Source organism: Xenopus laevis, chromosome 1L (genome assembly GCF_017654675.1).
Source record: "Xenopus laevis strain J_2021 chromosome 1L, Xenopus_laevis_v10.1, whole genome shotgun sequence".
Classification (NCBI taxonomy): Eukaryota; Metazoa; Chordata; class Amphibia; order Anura; family Pipidae; genus Xenopus; species Xenopus laevis.
Window position 1 is genome coordinate 90,097,553 of NC_054371.1, and position 23,683 is coordinate 90,121,235.

At 38.3% G+C, this 23,683-nt stretch overlaps 2 protein-coding genes across 6 annotated transcripts in view; one reads left to right on the forward strand and one right to left on the reverse strand.

The window, feature by feature from the left end:
* LOC108711362 (signal-transducing adaptor protein 1) overlaps positions 1–23,683 on the forward strand; it is a 250,025-nt gene that overhangs the window by 153,785 nt on the left and 72,557 nt on the right. The gene's annotated exons all lie outside the window — the stretch shown is intronic.
* Positions 5,161–23,683, reverse strand: part of cenpc.L (centromere protein C L homeolog) — a 47,774-nt gene continuing 29,251 nt past the window's right edge. For all 4 annotated transcript variants that reach the window (NM_001166013.1, XM_018250760.2, XM_018250808.2 and 1 more), the window contains 10 exon segments: positions 5,161–5,384; positions 6,297–6,387; positions 8,844–8,998; positions 9,080–9,172; positions 10,269–10,361; positions 11,811–11,915; positions 12,233–12,277; positions 15,666–15,754; positions 20,467–21,190; positions 22,050–22,316. In NM_001166013.1, the coding sequence (NP_001159485.1) occupies positions 5,308–5,384; positions 6,297–6,387; positions 8,844–8,998; positions 9,080–9,172; positions 10,269–10,361; positions 11,811–11,915; positions 12,233–12,277; positions 15,666–15,754; positions 20,467–21,190; positions 22,050–22,316 (1,739 nt within the window). In that variant the 3' untranslated portion in view covers positions 5,161–5,307.

Sequence of the window (23,683 nt, forward strand, 5' to 3'; positions counted from 1 at the left end):
AGGAACGGTTTGTCCATATATTGCAAAATATTCAAGCAGGCCAACTCCTGCAAAGCAAGTCCTGAACCTTTTTTGTTTTTAAGCACACATCCCCTGCCCGCATGTGATTTTAGATGGATGTCTAATAAAGTATATACAATTTTATCAAGCTGGTTTCCACGTGGTCATCATGTTGCCCGGTGACGTCCGTCTCTCTATTCTTTGAAGTGTTTGCAAGCCGCGGCCAGAGCGGTTCCTTTTGGATGTACCGGTGTGCAGATTCCCTGTGCATGGGCTCACTCTACCGGCTATCGACTGCTCCTAACCTCTACATCTGAACCTTTTTTGTTGCCAGGGTTAGCTGCATGTATCTACCTCTTCATGCTAAAGGGTGCAATGGGCGGGTGTACAGTTGGCAATACGTTTTTTTCTAAAGAAATGTCCCTTCAGAGGCAATTTCATTCTCTAAGGCCTCTTAGACATAGGCGTTTAAGTGCACTTTAGAAGGTTTCAAACGCATCCTTTTATGCTATTAACTTTTAAAGATGCATCAAGTGAAAGAAAATGAAACAACCAAAAAAAAAACAAAATATGAATGCAATGGTATGCAACTCTGAACGCTCATAAGTACATTCAGGCAGAATATAATTGAATCAAGAAGCGGATGTGTTTAGGAGTGCTCAAACCTGCGTCTAATACACATTTTTCTTCTTTCCAGCTTTCAAATGGGGATCGCTGACCCCATCTAAAAAACAAATGCTCTATAAGACAATTACATTTCTGTTACTCATCTTTTTATTTAGGCCTCTCTCATTCATATTCCAGTCTCTTTTTCAAATCAATGCATGGTTGCTAGGGTAATTTGGACCCTACCAATCAGATTGCGGAAGCTGAAAACTGGAGAGCTGCTGAATAAAAAGCTAAATAAATCATAAACCACAAATAATAAAAAAATTGAAAACTCATTGTAAATGGTCTCAGAAAATATTCTCTACATCATACTGCAAGTTAATTTAAAGGTGAATGACATGTTTAAGCAAGATCAGCTGCATTACTACAGAACTAACAGAAACCGTTTAACAAAAATTATACATTTTGCAAAACATAGTTATATAGTTATCATCTGAATTACTTTTTCTGGTGTACTGGTTCTGGCGAATGATTTTTAGTGTGGTACAGAAGAAGGGAGGAAGATTATTTACTGGAATCAGAAGCAAAAAAAGCACTGAATAAAGATTCAAGAAAAGATACTGCTGCAGCATCTTTTTGTTGCAAAAAGTGAAAACCGGAATTTATTAGGTCTGACGACCAGTCAACTTTCGGGCTTATTTTCGTCCTTTTTCAAGGCTTGATAAACAAAAAATTTAAACATTTAATATACCTACCTTAAGTATAACTTAACAGCATTAATAAATGTGATTGATTAAAACAAATTAAACAGTTAACAAGTTTTTATAAACAGCTTTGTTTATTGTGTTAGGGTCTACCAGTGGTTATTTCTCTCATATTTATGCAGATAAAGAGAATTCTTACAATGCCTCCTTTATTCAAAATCATTCTTTCGTGTGAACAGGCACAAAAACACTTAAAGGAGAATTCAACCAGTTCGGGAAAAAACACCGTACCCCCCCCACCCCAGGTAGACCCCCCTCCCTCCTCCCCCCAGGCTAACTACCCCCCCCCCAGGGAAATGCCCCATTCTCCATACTTACCCCTCGCCTTTCCCCCGGGGGGGGTAGTTAACCTGGGGGGAGGAGGGAGGGAGGTGTACCTAGGGTGGGGGTTACGTTTTTCCCCCCCGAACAGGTTGAATGCTCCTTTAAAGCTGTGTGATTGACATGTAAATTAATTATGAACTTTTTGTACATATGGCCTGCATTCTTTGGAACACCAGTCCAGATCTTAAAGCAATACGGACACGTTCCTTTAAAAATCATAGGAACGTGTCAGTATGAAGTATGTGTTGCACCCAGAATATTTTGCCTCAACGTGGACCCCCAGCTCTGAACACCTTTGCGCAGCCGACCGCTCACACTATTAACGGATCTTCTGTGTTGCTTCCGTGACGCTGGGCTGGGGGCGGAGCGATCCTTCCATAGGCTGAAATCCTGTTTTGATTTGTAATTAGGAAGGATTACCCCGCCACCGGCCCAGTGTCATTGAAACTGCACAGAAAGCCTTTCAACAGTGTCGGGTCAGTGCAGGTGCACGGGGGCAGCTTTGAGGAAAAATATTCCAGGTGCAGCACATACTTTATACTGACACGTTCCTATGATTTTTAAAGGAACGCGTCCGTATTGCTTTATTGCCACACTTGAGAAAGGGCTCTGAAGGCCCAAAACATGTTGTGTATAGCAGTCTGCAATAAATGAAAATCACAAGCAGTTAATCTGTATTAGAGTGCTCTCCTTTCTCTCATCGTAAAGCTTTATACTGGCACGTTACTATGATTTTTATAGGAACATGTCAGTATCGATTTCAATCGAATTTGGACATTATCTTTAACTTAGTTAAGCGAAGATAAAGAAACTTTTTTGGCAGGAACTATTTGGCAGGACAGCATGGTGTACAAACAGGCTCTATAAGAGCTGGTCTAAAATTTCTGCTGCCATGCTAAATTACATGCTTTCTATTTTGCTCTGCTATGGATAGAAATCCATATAGATTCAACTCTAACATGAAGTCTTGTCAAATAATTGCATAACAAAAAAAAAAAAAAAAAAGCACAAAAACCTCTCTGTCATGGAGATGAAGGACTGGCAAAAAGTGTTCCTTTCAGTTTACTAAAGGAGGGCTACAGAAAACGTGTTTGCAAAGAAATTAGGACACAATAAACTGGTTTATTCTTGCTCTGATGACTTTCTTTTATGTTTTTGCTATATTTACACCAAGTAAAGGGTTGTTGAGTAAATTTTTAGCTGCATGTGTTTGTATTTATCCGAGCCTGGCACTGAGTAACAGCTATAATGTTTCAGCAATAACTTTACAGAAGTTTATTCTGTACATGTATCAAGTTCTTACAATATAACAAAAAATTAATTGACATTTTCCGAAATAGTTAAGGTTCAATGGATCCATAATTTTGTATTTGGCAGAATCCCAAATACCCCAGACCAGATAACTGAATCCAAAATTCTATATTCAAATTTGAGCAAAATTCCCACCCCACAAAGGCCTTTTTACTTGGAGAAAACTAGACCGGCCCAGGATTCTTCCAACAAGCACCACAGAGCGATCATCTTTCGGCTTCCTTTTTTTTTTCCTCTAATTTTTGGGGCAGACGCATGCACAGGAGAATGAAATAGCCAACTTCTTCGTTAAAGTTTAGCTTCTCACTCTACTGTGTATGCGCAGCCACAAGAAGCAGGAAGACGATCGATCCGTGGTGCTCGCTGGAAGAATCCCGGGCCAGTGAAGTTTTCTCCTAATAGGTGCACCAGCCCGGGGTTACAGGTAAGTAAATGCGATCAATTGGGGGTGCCTAACTTTTGGCAGCCCCAAGAAAAAAGACCTTTCCTTCTCCTTTTAAAAATTGTCACTTTTAATTAGAGTTCTTTGGATCGCAGGACAATGAAAATGTAATGTTAGCTTCAGCACACTGAAATAAGAAACTTTCTAAATACAATCAATTAATAATTCTGTACCGTTTCTGAAATAATCAAGTTTATCTTCATTATCCCTCTCTCAGCATCTGTTTCTCCTCATTCTGTCTTCATGCAGAGTCAGGTGTCAGATATTCATAGACAGTTACAAAATATCTTATTGCCTAGAACAGTGGTCCCCAACCAGTAGCTCGCGAGCAACATGTTGCTCGCCAACCCCTTGGATGTTGCTCCCAGTGGCCTCAAAGCAGTTGCTTATTTTTGAATTTCTGGCTTGGAGGCAAGTTTTGGTTGCATAAAAACCAGGTGCACTACCAAACGGACCCTCTTTTAGGCTGCCAGTACACCTAGGGGTGACCACATAGCCAATCACAGCCCTTATTTGGCATCCCCATGGACTTTTTCATGTTTGTGTTGCTCTCCAAGTCTTTTTTACATTTAAATGTGGCTCACGAGCAAAAAAGGTTGGGGACCCCTGGCCTAGAAGATGTATTAGAGCTCACTCTTTTAAAATCACCAGAAATCCTGTCTCTCTACATGCAGAATTTGTGCAAAAGGCAGTTATTTTGTTAGCTTTTGTTTGAACTGGAATCAGTTATTTGAGTGAGCTTTAATTTATCTGCTAGGAAAGGGAGCCCCCCTAAAAGATATATTGGATTATTCAATTGACACCAAAATGCTGCATGAAGACAGAATGAAGAGAAAAAGATGCAGAGCGAGGAATAGTGAATATAAACATGATTATTTCAGAAACAATACAGAATATTTAACTGATTATATTTAGAAAGTTTCATATTTTAGTATGAGGAAGCTTATTCAATTTTCATTTTCGCGATTTTAAGGATACATTTGGCTAAGCATTCAGACTGACAATCTGAAGCCTGTGAAAAATTGCAAACATGGGATTCAGTCTATCCCAAAAACTAATTGAATAGAGAAACATTTATATACATATGTACGGCTATAAACACAAAACTAAGTTATTTTTATTTTAAACAACCCAGCCCCCACCCATTTTAAACAAGTTTTCATATAAACATGAGAGAAAGATAACTTTTTTCACTTAAAAGATTTAGACTTCTGATTCACAGAATTAATGTTTACAATGTTACTCTTGTGACATTTTAAAGTCACACATGTTTTCAGTGTAAAACTTCCTTCTCTTTAAAGGGCAAGTCATTTGACAGGTACCCCTTAAGTGAATATAATGGCTAACCTTAGACCCCAGGTTGAAGTTCCTGTCCACTAATAAGTGCACCAGCCCAAGATAGTTTTCCTTGAGCACAGCAATGCCATATATGCCAAAGAATTAGCAATCCTCTATCTTGTCCTTGGACAGCATGCAGGAATAGTGGAATAAAAACTGGAATACAATTTTGATTGTTACTTTAGTGCACATGTGCATGATCCGGGGCAGTGCAGATGATCACTAGTTGCACTGGGAAATTATGGCAGTGCTGTGCGCAAGGAATGGTACTTCAGGCTGTTCACTTTCAGTGAACAGAATCACCATCCAGGGGTCTAAAGTTTGAGATTATAATCACTGCCAGTTGCATATAAAATATCACTTGACTCGCTCTTTAATATAAGTTGTCTATATATTTTAAGAGATATTGAAAAAACAGAACTGTACATAACACCATATACAAATTTTACATACATACATATATAAAAAATATAAATAAAGTTGTCTTTTCTTCCCTTTCCAACCACATTGCTGTACAGGTTACGATCCACCTTTAATTTGAGTAAAAATAAGAACTGCATCTTCATTTAGCAAATTCTTTACATTGTACATATTGCCTGTAAAAAAATAGATCTAATAAATTTGCCATACTGCACAATTATTCCAAAAATATTTTAAATAAATTACTGATTTAAATGTAGTGGTAGTAAAGAGTAACTGGATCCTAAAATTAAGCAATATTTTGCAGAATTATTTACACACAACTGCAGGGGTTTTCCATTGTATATATCCTATGGCAAAAGGTAGATCGGGATCTACCAGTAGACCTTTAGTTGGTAAACAGTAGATCTCAAAACACTGTCAACAAACAGCTTATCTAAATCACCCTTCATTCTTTTCATTCAGATACTTATTCTGTTAAGGTTACATAAGAAATTGTGGTTTCTTAAATATAGCAATATAAATTCTCTCATAAATCAATATAATATTTAAGTAATATTTTTCATGGAACAGAATACTAACTATGTTATTATGGATGTAGATTATAATGGGACGACATCACCAGAAGTAGACCCTGTATTAGTAAAGTATGGGCACTCCTGTACTATAGGCTATTGCTCAGCTTTGACGGACAGTATAAAATACAATAGACTAGATAACTTAGATAAAACCAGTAAGGATTTTTTCTTTTTAAATCTTGTGTGGATTGTCAGATCGGCACAATAAATGGTCCCATTGATGCCAAGTGCTGTGTGATCTCTTCTTTACTGTATTCATGTAGATGGGACACTTCTATAAATCCAGGGGCTAAACACTACAATTTTCTTAAAAAGAAAGGCAGTGTGACTGCAATATATTTTGGATATATGGCAACCCATAGCAACCAATCATAGATTAGCTTTGATAAGCCAGCAATACAAACAACCATTAATCCAAACTTTGATTGGATGCCATGGGTTACAGCCCAGGCGCAAATTTGGCCAATGTTAGTAAATTAGCTATATGTAGAAGTGCTACCTAGTACTTACCAGGTGGTATGTAGAAAAAGTCCCCTGTTTTCAGATTGTAAGTAGACAAATGAAGTGTTAACTGCACAGAACCCGTCATTATGTAGAATACCTAAAATGAAAAGTACTTGCACTTGAAAAAGGAAAAATCAAGCTAAAAATGCAATGCAGCATAGTAATAAAACATCACTTTGAACCTTTAGCAAAACATTTTCTTCCAAACACTTTTTTCAACTCAGTTGTTTTTAGATTGTTCCCCAGAAATAAAGACCTTTTTTCAATTACTTTACATTATTTATTTTTTACTGTTTTTCTAAAATCTAATTTTAAAATTTAATGTTCCTGTCTCTCATGTTTCAATCTGGCCGCTCAGTAATTCAGGTGCAGACTCTAAACTGTTACAATTTTGCAACATTGAATTGATAAATTTCTCATCAATTCTAACTGCCTGTAAAGAAACTCAGGGATTCTGCTCAGCAGGGACAAAGATAAGAAATGTATCAACTAAATGTATCCATTTAGAACAGTTTACAGGGTCTGCAATCCCCACTCCCAAAGCTGCTTCATAAGGTGAAATATGACAATTAATACTTCAATAATAAGAAAACGGTCACACATAGAAAATCATTGGAAAAAGTCGTTATTTCTGGTGATCTATCTGAAACCAACTAGTTGTTTGAAGGTGAACCACCCCTTTAATAATTTTTATCATCTTTCTAAAGATGACAGAAACAGTTCTCAGTCTACTATATACTGTATATACACTTATATAATAATCACCATTTTTTTTGCAAATGAGTAAACGTAATTACAATCATTTGTCTTATTATAACCCAGACATGTCATAGTATTATTTAATCCAAATGCCACTGTACTCCTAATACAAGAACTGAAAAGTCTCAGCAGTCACTAGTTGCACTGGGAAATTATGGGCAGTCTTTACAAAACTGGCCATTAATAAGGAAATGGCGTTCTAACATTCAGATGTTTCAGTGTTTGATGTTATGACTACAGTGTGGGTATAATGTCAGAGAAAGTCTATAGTAGAAAAAACCTGTTATAGGACATAGAGATAACTAAAGTGGAACTTAAATTTAGGGATACACAGAATTCAGGATTTGGTTCGGGATTCAGCCTTTTTCAGCAGGATTCGGATTCGGTAGAATAATTCTGCCCGGCCGAACTAAATCCTAATTTGCATATGCAAATTAGGGTAGGGGAGGAAAATCATGTGACTTTATATTGTGGTCCCACCAATATATTATCCATTATGCATTTCCCTGAGTTTACACTATTTTTTTCTGGTCCCCTGAAAAATGTAGAATGGGGGTTCTACTGTACTTCTATGTACCGTATATACTCGAGTATAAGCCGAGTTTTTCAGCATCCAAAATGTGCTGAAAAAGTCTACCTCGGCTTATACTCGGGTCAGCGGGCAGATGTCGATATTGCAGTCACTTTTAATCATTCCTATACCAACAGTTCACTTGGGGAGAGACTGCAATATCCCACAATGCCCTCTGTTGGTTTTATGCAAGAATAACAGTGCGCCCTCTGTTGGTTATATCAAAGAATAACAGTGACTGCAATATCACACAGCGCCATCTGTTGGTTATATCAAAGAATAACAGTGACTGCAATATCACACAGCGCCATCTGTTGGTTGTATCAAAGAATAACAGTGACTGCAATATCACACAGCGCCATCTGTTGGTTGTATTAAAGAATAACAGTGACTGCAATATCACACAGCGCCATCTGTTGGTTGTATCAAAGAATAACAGTGACTGCAATATCACACAGCGCCATCTGTTGGTTATATGAAAGAATAACAGTGACTGCAATATCACACAGTGCCCTCTGTTGGTTATATCAAAGAATAACAGTAACTGCAATATCACATAGCGCCATCTGTTGGTTGAATAAAGGATTAACAGTGATGGCAATATCACACAGTTGGCTGTTGGTTATACGAAAGATCAGTGATGGTTTTATGACACACAGCACTCTCTGCACAATTCTCTGTCACCATCAACTTTGCAAAGAAGTCCGGTCGATCGCTGGGGGAGTCTCTTTGGCGGAATGTGCGCTGCTGGGAGACAGGGCTGTAGTTGTGTCTAGGCTTATACTAGAGTCAATAAGTTTTCCCAGTTTTCGTAGGTAAAATTAGGTACCTCGGCTTATACTCGGATCGGCTTATACTCGAGTATATACGGTAAGTAACAAACTAGCAAATCAAATCCAATCCTTGACAACACCTCAGTGCTGCATCCCTTCATTAATATATACTTCTTGTGTAATGGCTTTGGTTATACAATTATCTGCTCTACTGTAAATAATTTTTTTTAATTCATCCATGCAAGATATGCATGTTCTGCTTATTACAGCGTAAAAGGTTTTTTTTTGTCTAACGGGTCAACGGATAACAAATCCCATAGCTGTATTATAAAATTATGATATCAAGAAAGGATTAGGTAAACGATAAAATCTAAACTATTTCAAAGTTTAGTACAGTATATATAAATTTTTCGAAAAAATAATATTATGTATATAATTTGTATTACTTACAATTGTATCCATACATACAAACTGCAAACCCTTTTCTTGGAAAGGGCCAATCTTTAGTTTGCCAGTAGAAAAAGCAGAGTTGCGAATACTCTTGCAAATGGATATGGGTTGATCCGGGTCATGGTATAAGCAATTTTCACTGGTTCTGACACAGTCTGAAAGCAGATGAAATAAATATTAAATCTTAAGCCAGTGACTGGCCATAGATTTTTCCAATAAAACTACAAAAGACATACCAATAGTTGTTATTGTTCCTGTATCCGCATCAAGAACTTTGGCAGGTTCTACATAATCTTCTGTAAGAGGTTCTACATAGGTAGGTATATGTCCTACAAAAAGAGAAACATTAGATGCAGCAACAATGCAAATTTTAAAGTGATACTCAACAGCTGAAATGTTGAAATGGCAATATGGAACAGGAGTAATATGTCAATGAGATCTGATGTCCCAATTTTCTGTGGAAAAATATATATGCCCTAGGCACCTCATGTTATAGATTAATTTTCCTCCAAGGTTTTAGTGGCCTATCAATTTAATGGCCTATCAATGTTATTAAGCTACTAGTGAAACAGAGGACCAGGAATATGCATTGATAATTTTTTTCTCTTTTGTATGTTTCAAAACAGTCAGATTGATACTAAAGCTGGCAGTCAAAAAAAAAAAAACTAGTAATTTTGACAGTACTTCTGCTAAAGGTCAGGAAAAATGAGGTTGTGTGGCAAGATAACAATCCTAACAAACAAGATGATCAACAATGAAAAATTAAAAAAGAAAAAAGTTGATTTTTGCAATTAATGAATCAAACTATTTAGCCTACAGAAATATGGTGGGAGGAGCTAAAGTAGGCAGTTTATGCGAGGGAGCACAACAACATCCCTAAGTTGAAGCTGTTCTGTAAGGAGCAATGGGCTAAATTTCCTCCAAGTGCAGGACTGATCAACAATTATCGGAAACATTTTGTTGCAGTTATTGCTGCCCAAGGGGGAAACACTAGTAACTTTGGATCATTAACAAGCACGATTTTGATTAATTTGTTTATTTAGGTTCTCAGTATGTAGTTTTAAGATCTTTTGGGGAAAACAAATCACATTTAGTCCATACTATGCAGAATACTGAAAGTTTCAAGCAGCTTACAAACTGATAGGGGAGAGTGCATGGTGATGTATTTTCTGTCTATAAGAATGATGCGGCCACACTCAAATTTATCATTTTAAAAGACCAGCACAATGTTCCCCAAAAGCCACTCAAGCTCCAAAAGTTTGTTTAATCTGTTGCAGCAATTATTTACAGGTATCAGTCCAAATTAATGTGGGATACTCGTTAAAAAATGACTTATCAAAAATTCAACTTAGAGATTTCTTTGAGATCATACAAAAATAATTGGCATGGATGCATACTTATCCAGATAAGGATAAACGTACGTACCTTTTTGTTTGTTGTATATGCGTCTTTTTGCCACAGCTTTCCTTGGTGGTTCAACCTCTGCTGGAGGTACAACCCCTTCAACCAAAAAGCCTCCTATATTGTAAAAAAAAAAAGAAGACAATTATCCTGTCTAGATAAAGGACATATTAAAACATGCTTGGTGTGCAGCAGCCAGGGTGTTTAAAAGAAAGACTTCATTCCATGTGTGTGTGGCAAAAATATCTACTATTACAGATATACTGTAAACATAAACAATAACCATATGTTCTGGCCAAGACATATATCATAATAAGGCACCTACCAAAGAATCTTATTCAATCAATATTGCCCAGTTGCAGCTTTCACCTCAGGCCAACATTTGGAATAAATATATGTTCTAACTATACCAAGAAAAATACAGTCCTGTCCATTCAAAGCTGATGTAACCTAGTGTACGTTTGGTTTGTGTGTGAGGACAGTCCCTTGTGCAAGCCACAGGGACAGGCTTTGGAACCTAAAAATATGGTTAGCTCACAAAATCTTGAACTAGATATATTTGCAGTACCCATTTACAGACAAATATCCTGTAGCTTCATTACTATTTCCCCTAAGAATGTCTTAATACTTTAGATGTAATAACTATGGACCCATCTACACAAGCTCAAACTGGAAATCTTGATACAATATGGTATAAACATAGCTATACATCAGCAAGGAAAGGAGAATATACGGTCAAAAAACAAAGCCTACATAAATGTCAAAATATACAGACACCATTGGTACAAATAATTGTAATAATTATGAAATTAGATTAAAAATTAATAAATTCTTGCCAGCTAGACTTATTGCCAAAATGTATAGTGTACACAAAATATTTCCTGTATTTTTGCATTTCTTCATATGAATATAACACAAACAATAGTTTCCCTTCACAGAGATATTATTTACCCATATGCTAAAGTTGCAAAGAGAATGTACATTTTGTAGTTAGCATTGCAACTACAAAATGTGCAAGAAATATGGCAACTCTTATAGAAAATGCACCTGAACCGAGACCTGCCAATATTACATTTACATTTCTGAAAACGCATAAAAAAAAAAAATCTGTAGGATTATACTGTATTTGAACCTTGAATAATCACATCCAAAATAGTGTATGAAATTTGTGTATTATAATAAATAAAGTACCCCCAGTTGTAAAATATGAGGATATTAGAAGTTACCTCGGAGTTCGGCCTCATGTTTTTATATGGTCATGAAAATCCTCGGTAACTTATAATATCCTTATATTTTACAAAAGGGGGTACTTTATTCACGAGAGAGAGAGAGAGAGAGAGAGAGAGAGAGAGAGAGAGAGAGAGAGAGAGAGAGAGAGAGAGAGAGAGAGAGAGAAAAAGAGAGAGAGAGAGAGAAAAAGAGAGAAAAAGAGAGAGAGAGAAAAAGAGAGAGAAAAAGAGAGAGAGAGAGAGAGAGAGAGAGAGAGAGAGAGAGAGAGAGAGAGAGAGAGAGAGAGAGAGAGAGAGAGAGAGAGAGAGAGATTATATGCTCAAATAAAATTATTACCCGAGGGTCTGATCTTATAATTCACACGTTCTCCTTTCCAGTATGCCAAGGGCTTGACTCTTGTTCTTTTAGAACGACGAACATTTGGTGTTTTGGAAGGTGGAACTATTAAAAGACAATATATATATATATATATTAACCTTTCCTTGTTTTCGTTACTCTTTCTTGATATGTACTTGTTTCATGCTCATGTATAGAGTGAAGGCTGGCAAAGGTTAGCTTTAATATGCCGGACTTTCATTTCACATAGTCTAATACTTTAAATGGTTTACCCTTAAAGAATATTTACATCTAAAAGCATCCAGAAATGCACACAAATTTCCATACTGAAATATTTTCATTGCTGTTGAATTTAACTATAGGTAAGTAGGTAATGTGCTTTACTTGACTTTTAAAAACATACTGTCTTTAAAAATACTCACTAATTTTGTGCAACTGTGTCCCATACTCATATTCATTGTCAGATCCTGTATTAAAAGAAAAAATGTTTGTGCAGTTTTATTATATTGTTAATATGAAAATAATTAAAGTGATGGTATCACTTTTTTCTTACATTATAAAATATAAATGCTTTACTAGTGTGCTACTCCAATCTAGTTGTCTTTCCTACTAAAAAATAAATTAACCAGGGTGTTTTGTTTGCTGACTGATGGAATCAGCAAATGATCAAAGCCTTTTTCCCGTCACCTCTTGTAAAGATCAAAGATATCTACAATGCGGGCAGTTCTGGAGTTCAAAGGGAAGTTCACCTTTAATTAGGGCAGTGACACACCAGGAGATTAATCGCTAGCGATAAATCACTGCTTCTCTGGGCAACTAAACTCCTGCACTCTCCAGTAAAAAGCTTTCACATAGGCAATAATGTCAATCGCTGGTGGTAAAACCCATGTGTCGCTCCAGTCTCCCAAAATCACTACAAGAGGAAGAGGAGCGACACATGGGTTTTACCACCAGCGATGCACATTATTGCCTATGGGAAAGCTTTTTACTGTAAAGTGCAGAAGGAGATTAGTTGCCCAGAGAAGCAGCGATTTATCGCTAGCGATTAATCTCCTGGTGTGTCACTGCCCTTAGTAAAAGTAGTTAGTTAGTAGTACCGTATATACTCGAGTATAAGCCGAGTTTTTCAGCCCCCAAAATATGCTGAAAAACTCTACCTCGGCTTATACTCGGGTCAAGCGCAAAAACTGTCGCCGGCGTCTAAGAATAGTCGCCGGCGTCTAAGAATAGTCGCCGGCGTCTAAGAATAGTCGCCGGCGTCTAAGAATAGTCGCCGGCGTCCAAGAATAGTCGCCGGTGTCTAAGAATAGTCGCCCGCGTCCAAGAATGGTCGCCGGCATCCAAAAACGAGATGCCGGCACCTCCAATGGGAGCAGAAACCCTCAATTTTTTGATTGAAACTTACCAGAAGCTGCTGCATTTCTCACCCTAGGCTTATACTCGAGTCAATAAGCTTTCCAAGTTTTTGGAGGTAAAAATGAGGTACCTCGGCTTATACTTGAGTATATACGGTAGGTTATACAAATGAACCTGATCTAAGCTAAGTTTCATTACGTTGTCTTTATTTATTTATGTATGTTTTTTTTTTTTTTTTTTTTTAATTGTTAGCCTTTCAATTCGGCCTATTTCCTGATCCTAGTCACCAAAACATAGTTCATTTGCAAGAATACAGTTTTACAATAATTCTTAATTTTGATTGCTTATGTCCTTTTCAGGCTCTCCTTTACACTGATGCCTAGTTACAAGGAAAATTGTGTTGTAGCAACCAGAATGTAGCAGACAAACATTTTAATACTTTAATAACCGGAAAAATATACAAAATCATAATTGCAATCACGACTAATTGGTCTTGAAAAGCCAGTTAAATGGTAAGCGAATTTACCCTTTAAATTCCCTATGCAACAGGACAATCCAGTCAGAATGTTTCTGCATAGGAAGCCCTCCCTTCCAGCAATGAAAAGAACATGATACCAAAGCATGAGCTAAAACTGAATTTTGAACAATATATCAATATACCATTCCAGTTTATTACAGCTGAAATGGTTTTCCTGTGCAATGTGTGTTTGGAATTTTCTTAAATATAAAGGTCGCTGGATTTCTGTTTGTGTTTTAGATTCAATTGTATTTTAAAAATTATAGATCAACAAGTACAGTACATATATTTAAATTGAGGGTGATATTCTGAGAATTTGCAATTCATCTTAATATTTATTTTTGTTCAGCAGTTCTCCATTTAGGTATTTCAGCAGGTATCTTGTTGCTAGGGTTTGAATGAGAGAATGGAAGTTGAATAGGGCCTGAATAGAATGCCAAGTAATAAAAAGTAATAATAACATTGCAGCTTTGCAGAGCAATATATTTTTGAAAGCTGAAGGCCAGAAAGGCAAATAATAAAACCACAAGACCATTGAGAAACTGCAAAGAATACTACATTCTAGAATATACTAAAAGTTAACTTAAAGGTGAAGTACCCCTTTAACGATTACGGGTTTGAGACACTTATTCTGTTGGCCTGGTCGAGTTCACTGACCCCAAAAGTGGGTCACTTTCTTGCATTTTTTTGCATTATTGGAAAGCACATCATTGGGCTACTATCTCAAAACTTAGATATTAGTGGAGGGGGTAGCAGGAATTTTAACTTCTATCAGAATGGCTAAATAAAATGTATTTTAGACTAACATGAATAAAGCAAGTCTCAAGTACAGAGGGTTATAAATAAAGAATCCATTGGCTACATTAAAAAAAATGATTTGAACAGAAAAAAATGTATTGTTTGCCTGGTTAGCGAAGTACATCAAAATTAGACTCACGGGTAAAACAAATTAAAGGGTATATAGCAAAGGTGATGTTTTTCATACAATGATTGTTTCTGGATAGTTTGGCAATACAATGTTTCAACTGTAGAAAAATCCAAAGTTGAGAACAACAGGGACACCTATGTATCATAAAGGACAAGGGAAAGCACCTAGCAGATATTCTGTGTTTTGCCTCTACTATTCACTAGAAACAAAACTAGTCTGCAACATATTGCTACTATATGAATACAGTAGTTGCTATCCTGGTACAGAAGATCCTGGTACAGTGTTTGGGAAAAAGAATTACTGAAGCTGTAATCTTTTTTTTTTTAGCTTTCATAACACATAGGTTAAGTACAGACAGACATAGATGCTGAAATTCAAGGAACCCGTAGCAACCAGTCAGTTTACAGATTTGCTACAAGAAAGAAAAAAAAATCTTATTAAAGGAACAGTAACACCAAAAAATTTAAGTTTTTTTTTTTTTTAAAAAAGTAATTCATTTAGAACGTACTGTTACACTGCACTAGAGAAATGTTTTTGTTGGTTTCAGAAAGACTACATATAAGATCTGTAGAATACAATGGGAACTTTTCAGTTATATACTATTTAACCTGTGCCTTTTCTCCTTTTTTCAGACTGAATGGCTGCCCCCAGGGCTGCACAGGAGCTTGTGTATATAAACTATAGCAGTGTTTATGAAGCAAAGACATCAGTTTTACCAGTGCAGGGCAACAATAAATCTCATTTTAATTACTTTAAAACAATTAGATTTTTTGGCCTTACTATTCCTTTAGGAGCCAAAGGTTATTTGACTAGTAACAAACTACATAACTATTCCTATATTGGCCCCATAAAGTCTAAAGGTTACTGTCTTGACAGCAGCACAAGAGTATGCATATGAAAAAAGCATTACAAAGTATTATATTTGTCTCTAATTTTTAACGGCACAAGTTTATCTCCTAGAGTTTATGCCCATCGTAAAACATTATCAGGTGATATATTATCACTTACATTTCATATATATATACACACACATATACAACATAACCATAAATACCTGATGAAGATGTATATGGCTCATATGTAATTGGTTTTTCATTAGCAGTAGTTAAACGGACAATGCGTGGAACAGTAGGCCCACTTCCACTAAAAAAAAATAAAGCAGATAACACTTTTTTAACATAAAAAGGGTTAACAAATTCATAACATGATTTTTGTACTCGCCGTTAAATCTGTTTCTCTGTAGTGGAAAGGGGGACAAAGGGAACCATAGGGTTAAGCTCCATCCTCCAGTACACTTGAATTAATTAAGGGGGCATGCGAGGTTAGGCTTAACCACACACACTGTACACTGACTTCAGTTTGTTCCAAAGCCGCGAACGGAAACTATATAACTTACAACAGGCAGAACTGGTAAACCAAAGGAACTATTCAGAAGACCAAAACGGTCGTCGCTGGGCAGGAAGCCCTGTGTCCCCCTTTCGACTACAGAGAAACAGATTTAACGGTGAGTACAAAAATACTGTTTTCTCTGTCGTCTTTAGGGGGACACAGGGAACCATGGGGACTTACCAAAGCTGTAGAAAAATCCATGGGGACTTACCAAAGCAGTCCCAAGCAGCAGGGTGGGAACGAGCCTAGGCTGATGCTGCTTATTTATTTTAAGACTGAGTGCAACACCTTACATCCTAGAGAGGCCTCGGGCGAAGAAAAGGTGTCAACATTGTAAAATTTGGTAAATGTGTGAACAGAAGACCAGGTAGCCACCCTGCAAATTTGTTCCAGTGAAGCAGAGTTACAGCATGCCCAGGATGCTCCCACTGCTCTGGTAGAATGTGCCCGAATCCCTTCAGGTGGTGCTTTTCCTTTTGCAGTATATGCTTGCTTGATTGTCTCTCTAATCCAGCGAGCAATAGTAGTCTTTGAAGCTGATTGGCCTCTGAGAGGTCCAGATGGAAGCACAAACAATGATTGAGAAGTTCTGAATGCTTTTGAGAGTTCTGTGTACTAACGTAGCGCTCTGACTACGTCAAGACTGTAGAGCCGGCGTCCTTATCGTTTTAAGGCTGTGGGCAAAGAGAGGGAACTATCATTTCCTGATTAACATGAAATTCAGACATGACTTTGGGTAGGAATGTCTGAACTGTGTGTAGTACAGCCTTATCGCTGTGAAAATTTAGGTATGGAGGCTGGCAAGACAGCACAATGAGCTCAGATACTCTTCTGGTAGAGGAGATTGCTACTAAAAAGACTACTTTCCAAGTCATCCGTGTATCGGAAATTGAACCCAGCGGTTCGAAGGGGGGGGGTTGAGTAGCGCTTCTAGCACTATATTGAGATCCCATACAGCCATAGGTGTTCGTTATGGAGGTCCTATGTGAGCGACTCCCTGAAGAAACGTGCATATAATCTCATTCATTCGCCATCTCTTTCATTCGCCAGCCGACTTTGGAAAAGAATGGCGAGGGCAGACACTTGAACCTTGAGAGAACTGAGCTTAAGGCCTAATTGGAGGCCTCGCTGAAGAAATTACAAAACTCGTGGAATGTCGAGTTTGTTGAATGGAAGTTCTGATTCTGTGCACCACTTGAAATAAGAATGCCAAACTGTATGATATGATTTGGATGATGACGGTTTTCGACGCTTGAGCATTGTAGAAATAACTTTTTCTGCTAGTCCTCGATTCCGCCATATGGATGCTTCAATAGCCATCCCGTCAAAGCAACCAGACCCAGGTTGTGATGAACTATTGGTCCTTGCTGAAGAAGGTCTGGTCTGAATTCCAGCCAGATTGGCTGTGTCACTGACATCTCCTGAAGGTCGGAGAACCAAGTCCTCCTCTACCAGAAGGGAGCCACTACTATTACTGTTTGATCTTTTTGAGCACCTGTGGCAGCATTGGGAAAGGAGGAAAGACATATGCCAGTTCGAACTGCCAGTGCTGCGTTATGTTATCTTCACCGCTCTCAATTCCAGAATGTTGACTGGTAGTCTGGATTCCGCGGGAGACCAACGGCCTTGTGCCGAATGGTTTTCCCATGTTGCTCCCCAGTCCTGAAGACTGGCATCCGTGGCAATCACCTTCCATTCCGGTGTCGCCCATGACTGTCCGACCGCTAAGTTTTCCTGGATCAGCCACCACTGGAGAGCCTCCCTTGTAGTTGTCGCCAAACAGAGAGGACAGTTCAGCGGACGCCCTTTCCATGTGGAGAGGATACTGGTCTGAAGGTCTGAGGAAGGTTAATGATTTTTTAGAGCTAAGGTCCGCCGACCAATTTTTAAGCCAACGCGTTCTTCGTGTTGCTATAGACAGAGCAGAAGTGCATGAGGTAATCTGTGAAGTGTCAAGGGAAGTGTTGCAGAGATAGCTAGATGCCTCTGCTATAGCTTGCGCAGAGGATATTAGATCTGCTCGAGGAACACCCTCTTGGATGTCTTTGATAAGTGATTCAGACCAAGCCTGAATGGCTGTCGAAACCATGCTGAGGCTAGGCAGGGCCGTAGTGTTGATCCTGCAGAGGAATAAATTGCTCTTAAGAAGCCTTCTAATCTTCTGTCTGACGGGTCTTTAAACGCAGCTGCGTCAGTGACTGGTAGAGTGGTGGATTTAGAGAGCCTAGAGACAGGAGCATCCACCACTGGGGGGATTTGACCATTTATCAATCAGCTCTTTCAGGAAGGGATAAGACTTTGAAAATTTCTTCGTTGCCTGAAACTTCCGTTCAGGAGAATCCCACTCCTCTTGGATAATACCAAGTAGCTGTTCATGATCAGGAAAGACTGCCTTAGCTTTATGTTATCTTTTGAAGAGACTCTGCGCTTCACCCTGCTTCTTTGTTTTTGGTGAAACATTTAGAACCTTCATTACCCCCTTAAAGATGCCTTCCACATCATGAAGGCTGTCCTTCTTCCTTGCCTCACTCTGTTCTTCATCATCATCCTCAGATGACTCTTCAGATGAGGGGATTTCACCCTCTGAATGACACAGAATTTTCTCAAGGGCTGACTCCTTCAATAGTGTATGGGCTACAGGATCCCCTTTTTCGGTATCTAAGCGATTTCGCTTAACACTGGGTTTGTGGTGAAACTTAGCTAGGGCCTTCCCTAAATTGTCCGCAATGGCCGGCAGGCCCTGTAGTGAAGCCAGTGACTGAGATAACTGGACTGCCCACAAAAGAGGCGGTGGCTCTGTTGAGGGCCCTGGAATGGGGTCTTGAGTGGTGCCTTGTGATGTATTTTCAGCTTGTGTCTCTGGTTGAACCCCAGAGTCATGTGCTGCCCCATGTCCCATTGAGCAAGCTCTGCAGAGCGACTCACCGTGTCCCTTGAAATTTCTGCAGGCATTTAATGCAAGTGAAATGTTTCACCTGTGCTGTGAAATGTTTCACCCCTGTGGTGTCTGTGCTCTGCTGCCTTGACGGGCTTAAGCGGGTATGGTAAACAAAATGGCCGGTGGAACGCATATGCGTTCCACACTGCGCGGGCGCACCAAAGTGGCCGCCAGTAATCCACCCACCCTATCTCTGTGAGCAGCAGAGTTCGGAACGCATGAAGCATATATGCGCAACCAACCCTCTTGTCTGCCCCCAACGATTTCCGGAAAAAAGTAAAGCTTTCAGGTGTGGGTGTCAGGGGGCAGAGTCATGAACTTCAGCCACTGAAGCAAGCGGCGGTTGGCCAAGGCAGCAATGGCAAGGGGGGGGGGGTTCGGGGGGACATACTGAGCTAATCAAGCCAAGAAGGGGCATATTGATATATACCACTTACCCCCTCACACCGGCCAGACCTTCTGCACTAGACATAGGACAGGTAGTCATCTGGTCTGGGCTAGGATTTGACCCCGGTGAGATTCACCTCGTAGGGGGCTAACCATATAACACACAGGTAGTCCTGCTTTTGGTTTCACCCCTGGTGTCAGCAAAGGCTGACCGTAGAATTTCCTCTAAGAGGTAGTTGTCCATCCTTCCGGTAGAAGGACACTCGAAAAAACTAAAGTCAGTGTACAGTGTGGGGGGTTAAGCCTAACCTGGCACACCCCCTTAATTAATTCAAGTGTCCTGCCTCCTGGAGGATGGAGCTTAACCCCATGGTTTCCCGTGTCCCCCTAAAAACGACAGAGAAAACAAAAGCACAGGTATGCTACCTCTATGCTGTGGTCCCTCGAATGTGCTGCTTCTAAACCAATAACTAGTTTATAATACAAAAAAAACAAATAACAACTTGCAAATCTCAGAGAACATATAGTCATTTGAAATCAAACTGAAAAATTAGGAATAGCAGTTGGGATTCAAAGGGAGAGCTGTTCATGCCAGATAAATCTGTGCATCAGCTTTGCCTGTCTTTCAAAATCAGCTAAATCTTAAAGGAGAAATAAACCTCTTATTAAAAAAAAACCCTTCCCACTACCCCACATAGAGCCTCCTCACTCTTTCCCAGCAGCCTAGCTGCAACCCAAGGCAAATGCCCCTAACTTTTTACTTACCCCTCGGTGCAGATTCAGGGATCGTAGTTAATGGCAGCCATGTTCTGGGTCTTCAGTAGTCTGAGAACGAGAACCGGCATAGCAGTGCATGCACAGTTGGAGCAATTTCCCGGTTTGCAACAACTGCGCAGAAATTGACGGAAATTGCCAAAGTGCCAGAAGAAGACACCAAGACCCAGAAGATGGCTGCTGTGTAAAAAGTTAGGGGTAGCAGTTAGGCTGGGGGGGGGGAGGAGGGGGGTCTGTGTGGGGTAGGGAGTTAGGGTTTTGTTTCTCTTTTAAAGCCAAATTTGTTAGTTGCACTAAAGTACTAGCAAAAATAAAAACCCAACAATAAACAATTAATGAATAGAAATCTTATAACAGTATTACTTACACTGTAGATGTATACAGGTCTTCCCTGGATTTTCTTTGTGACCTGGGTTCAGGCTTGTTGTTTCCTTCACTGTCACTGCTTAGTAATTGAGGAGTATTTTTAATTTCTTCTAACTGAGCAACTTTTCTTGGAGACACAAGAGTTTTGCCCACTGTAATGCTAGAAGTTGCACAGTCGCTGCCACTTTCAGAAGTATTTTCAGGTGCGTCATCTATTAAATAAGGACTTTCATCAGATGCATCTAGTAAAGTGGCTCCCGAAACTATAAAATTCTGATTCTGGCAGTCGGGCTTTATCAATTTTTGGCATCTCATACGAGATTCTTGTGCTTGGGGCACACTGCACTCATTATCTAAATATCCATCATCTTCACTCAACTCAGCCAGTTCTTTTTCAGATTCTTCAGATGAAATCAATTTTTTTGACCTCCGCTTATTTTTCTTAATTATAGGCTTAAGCATTTTTTGAAAACCCCTTTGCATCTCAGAATCCTGCATTTCCAAGTCACGAACATTTGGCAAGCTAGCAGAGTTTTTGACATCAGCAGCCGAGACTGGCATCTCAGCACAGCCTTCATCAGCACTTGAAATGTCTTCCAGTTGCTTTTTATTACCTTTCTTTAACGGAGTCTTTCTTTTATTTGGGATTGTTACAGTAATTCCTTTGTCATCATTGGCATCTGGGATCTTCTCTTTCTTGGTACCCTTCTTTTTCTTTGATTTATCTCAATAAAAATTAATAAAATATATGTTAAATTACTGTAAACGGTTCATTTGCTTACTATCAAACCATAGAACACAAAAACGATGAACCCAGAAATACAAAACATTTATAGAAGTCGTAAGGAAAGTTGAAAAAAAAAAATAATAATTTACAAGGCAAATCAGTAGCTCAAGACTACCACATATACGAGTGTGTATAATCACAGATGCAGAAAAAAAACAAAGTGTAAGGTGATAAGCCTAGTTCTAGCTGTGAGAGACTTATACTATGTAGTAAATTAATGCACATGCTAGGGGAAAAAAGAAAAAAAAAAAAGACAATTTTGCCTGACCGTAGGCATGTTTTTGGTTTACTTTCAGGTACAGTATAATACAAAATTCCAAACAGAATACAAAATAAGAAGGAAGGAAAAAACAGAGAATATAGATGACTATATATTGGTTTAACAATTTACAGCAAAGATCAAATCTCAGACATTTTCATTAAAATATTTTTATTCTGGCTGGTCAGGTGTTTTTTTCTGTGCTGAATGTTGTAATGAATTTATTTAAACAGAATATCTCTTACTGTGGTTTTACCAAGCCTAAAAGAGGTATGAAATGGAGATGGAGGAAACAATGCTAAACGAGGATAGAATGCTAAGAAAAGGATGAGAATGAAGCTCAACAAAGGAGGGAAAGTTACAATGAGCCTTACTCCTTTATGTCAAAATGCCAAGACATTTTTAGAAAAGAATGTCATATTTACACTCTACACTTGAAAAAAGACAAACTCACCAAAGTGTCTGGAAATTGTGTTATTTTCCACATAACTATTAGATTAATACAAGTGGCAAAACTGTTCTTGAAATATTCACTCACTTTTATTTTCCTTTTGGAGAGATTTTGAAGGCAGCTCCGGTTCAACTAAAACAGTCTTATTCGTATGTGAGGGTGAAACAATCCACCACTGTGAGGGTGGTCGGGAGATCCTTTGCGTGCGACCAGTTTCCAGTTGGTCACATATAGCACTAGTGACTTTTTCTGCTGCACTTGCTTGCAGCCTTTGATTGGGAGTATGTGCCTGTTTTAAGTCTTGTGATGAAAGAGTCTCAGGAAACTCAAAGTTGTCAATGTCCTTTTTCTTGACTATAATATAATAAAAATGTCATAAAATGAAAATACAGTTGGAGATGTTAATATTATCGAAAAGTGTAAAAAAATAAATAAATAAAAAAAAAAAAAGAAAAGGACTTAGAGCCATCAAATTCAACCTATTTGAAACATGCCTAACTGCTAGTTGATTCAGAGGGAAACACCCCAATCTAAAGCCTTTCCAATTTGCCTCGGAGAGGGAAAAAATTATTTCCTGATGCCAACAGGGTATCCAAACCAGTCCCTCGATCACCACTGTAACAGAGTTAATTTCACCACAGATCTAAACCCTAAGCAACATGTTGCTCAACAACCCCTTGGCTGTTGCTCCCAGTGGCCTCAAAGCAGATGTTTATTTTGGAATTCCAGGCAAGTTTTGTTTGTATAAAAACCAGGTGTATTGCAAACAGAGCATCCTTTAGACTGCCTGTCCACATAGGGGCAATCAAATAGCCAATCAAAGCTCTTATTTGGTGCTCCCTGGGAACTTTTTTGTGTTTGTATTGCTCTCCAACTCTTTTAACAGTGAGCAATGTTCTCTCAATTTCCTTCTCTGCTATGTGTGCAAAACGAATTATGTATATACTTATAATATGAATTTATCAGCCTTAAATAATGACATTTATATTCTATATATACACACAGACGTATATGGTCTGCCCCTAAGCTCACTAACTGAAAAAGAGCACAGAGCATTGCAGTAAATCAGCCAAAAAGAGGAAGGGGAGCTACTATAGCATCTATAGAGGCCCAAAACATAATAAACAACATTCTGTTCTAGTTACTTTGGTTAATTCTTTAATTTTAACTTATAATTTCCTCACTTTCCAACTACCGGTAATGCTTCTGCTAATACTACAGCCTCTGAGAGAGTGTTTCACAAATTCACAGCCCTTACTTTAAAAAACTTGCTTTTAGTATATTTGGCATATGCTAAGCAAATTTTTAATTGGTCTTCATTATTAATTTTTAAATAATTATTTTAATTTTTATAGTTTTTTAATTATTTGCCTCCTTTTATGACTCTTTCCAGCCTTCAAATGGAGGGAGGGGGTCACTGACTCATCTAAAAAAGCAAATACAGGCACAAAGTTATTGTTATTGCTACTTTTTTACGTCTTTCTATTCAGGCCCTCTCCTATCCATATTCCAGCTTCGTATTCAAATCAGTGCATGGTTGCTAGGGTAATTTGGAGCCTATCAAGTAGATTGCAAACTGGGGAGTTGCTGAATAAAAAGTGAATTAACTCAGAAACCACAAATGTTAAAAATGAGAACCAAATTGCAAATTGTCTCAGAATATCAGTTTCTACATCATACTAAAAGTTAACTCAAAGGTGAACAACCCCTTTCAAATTGAA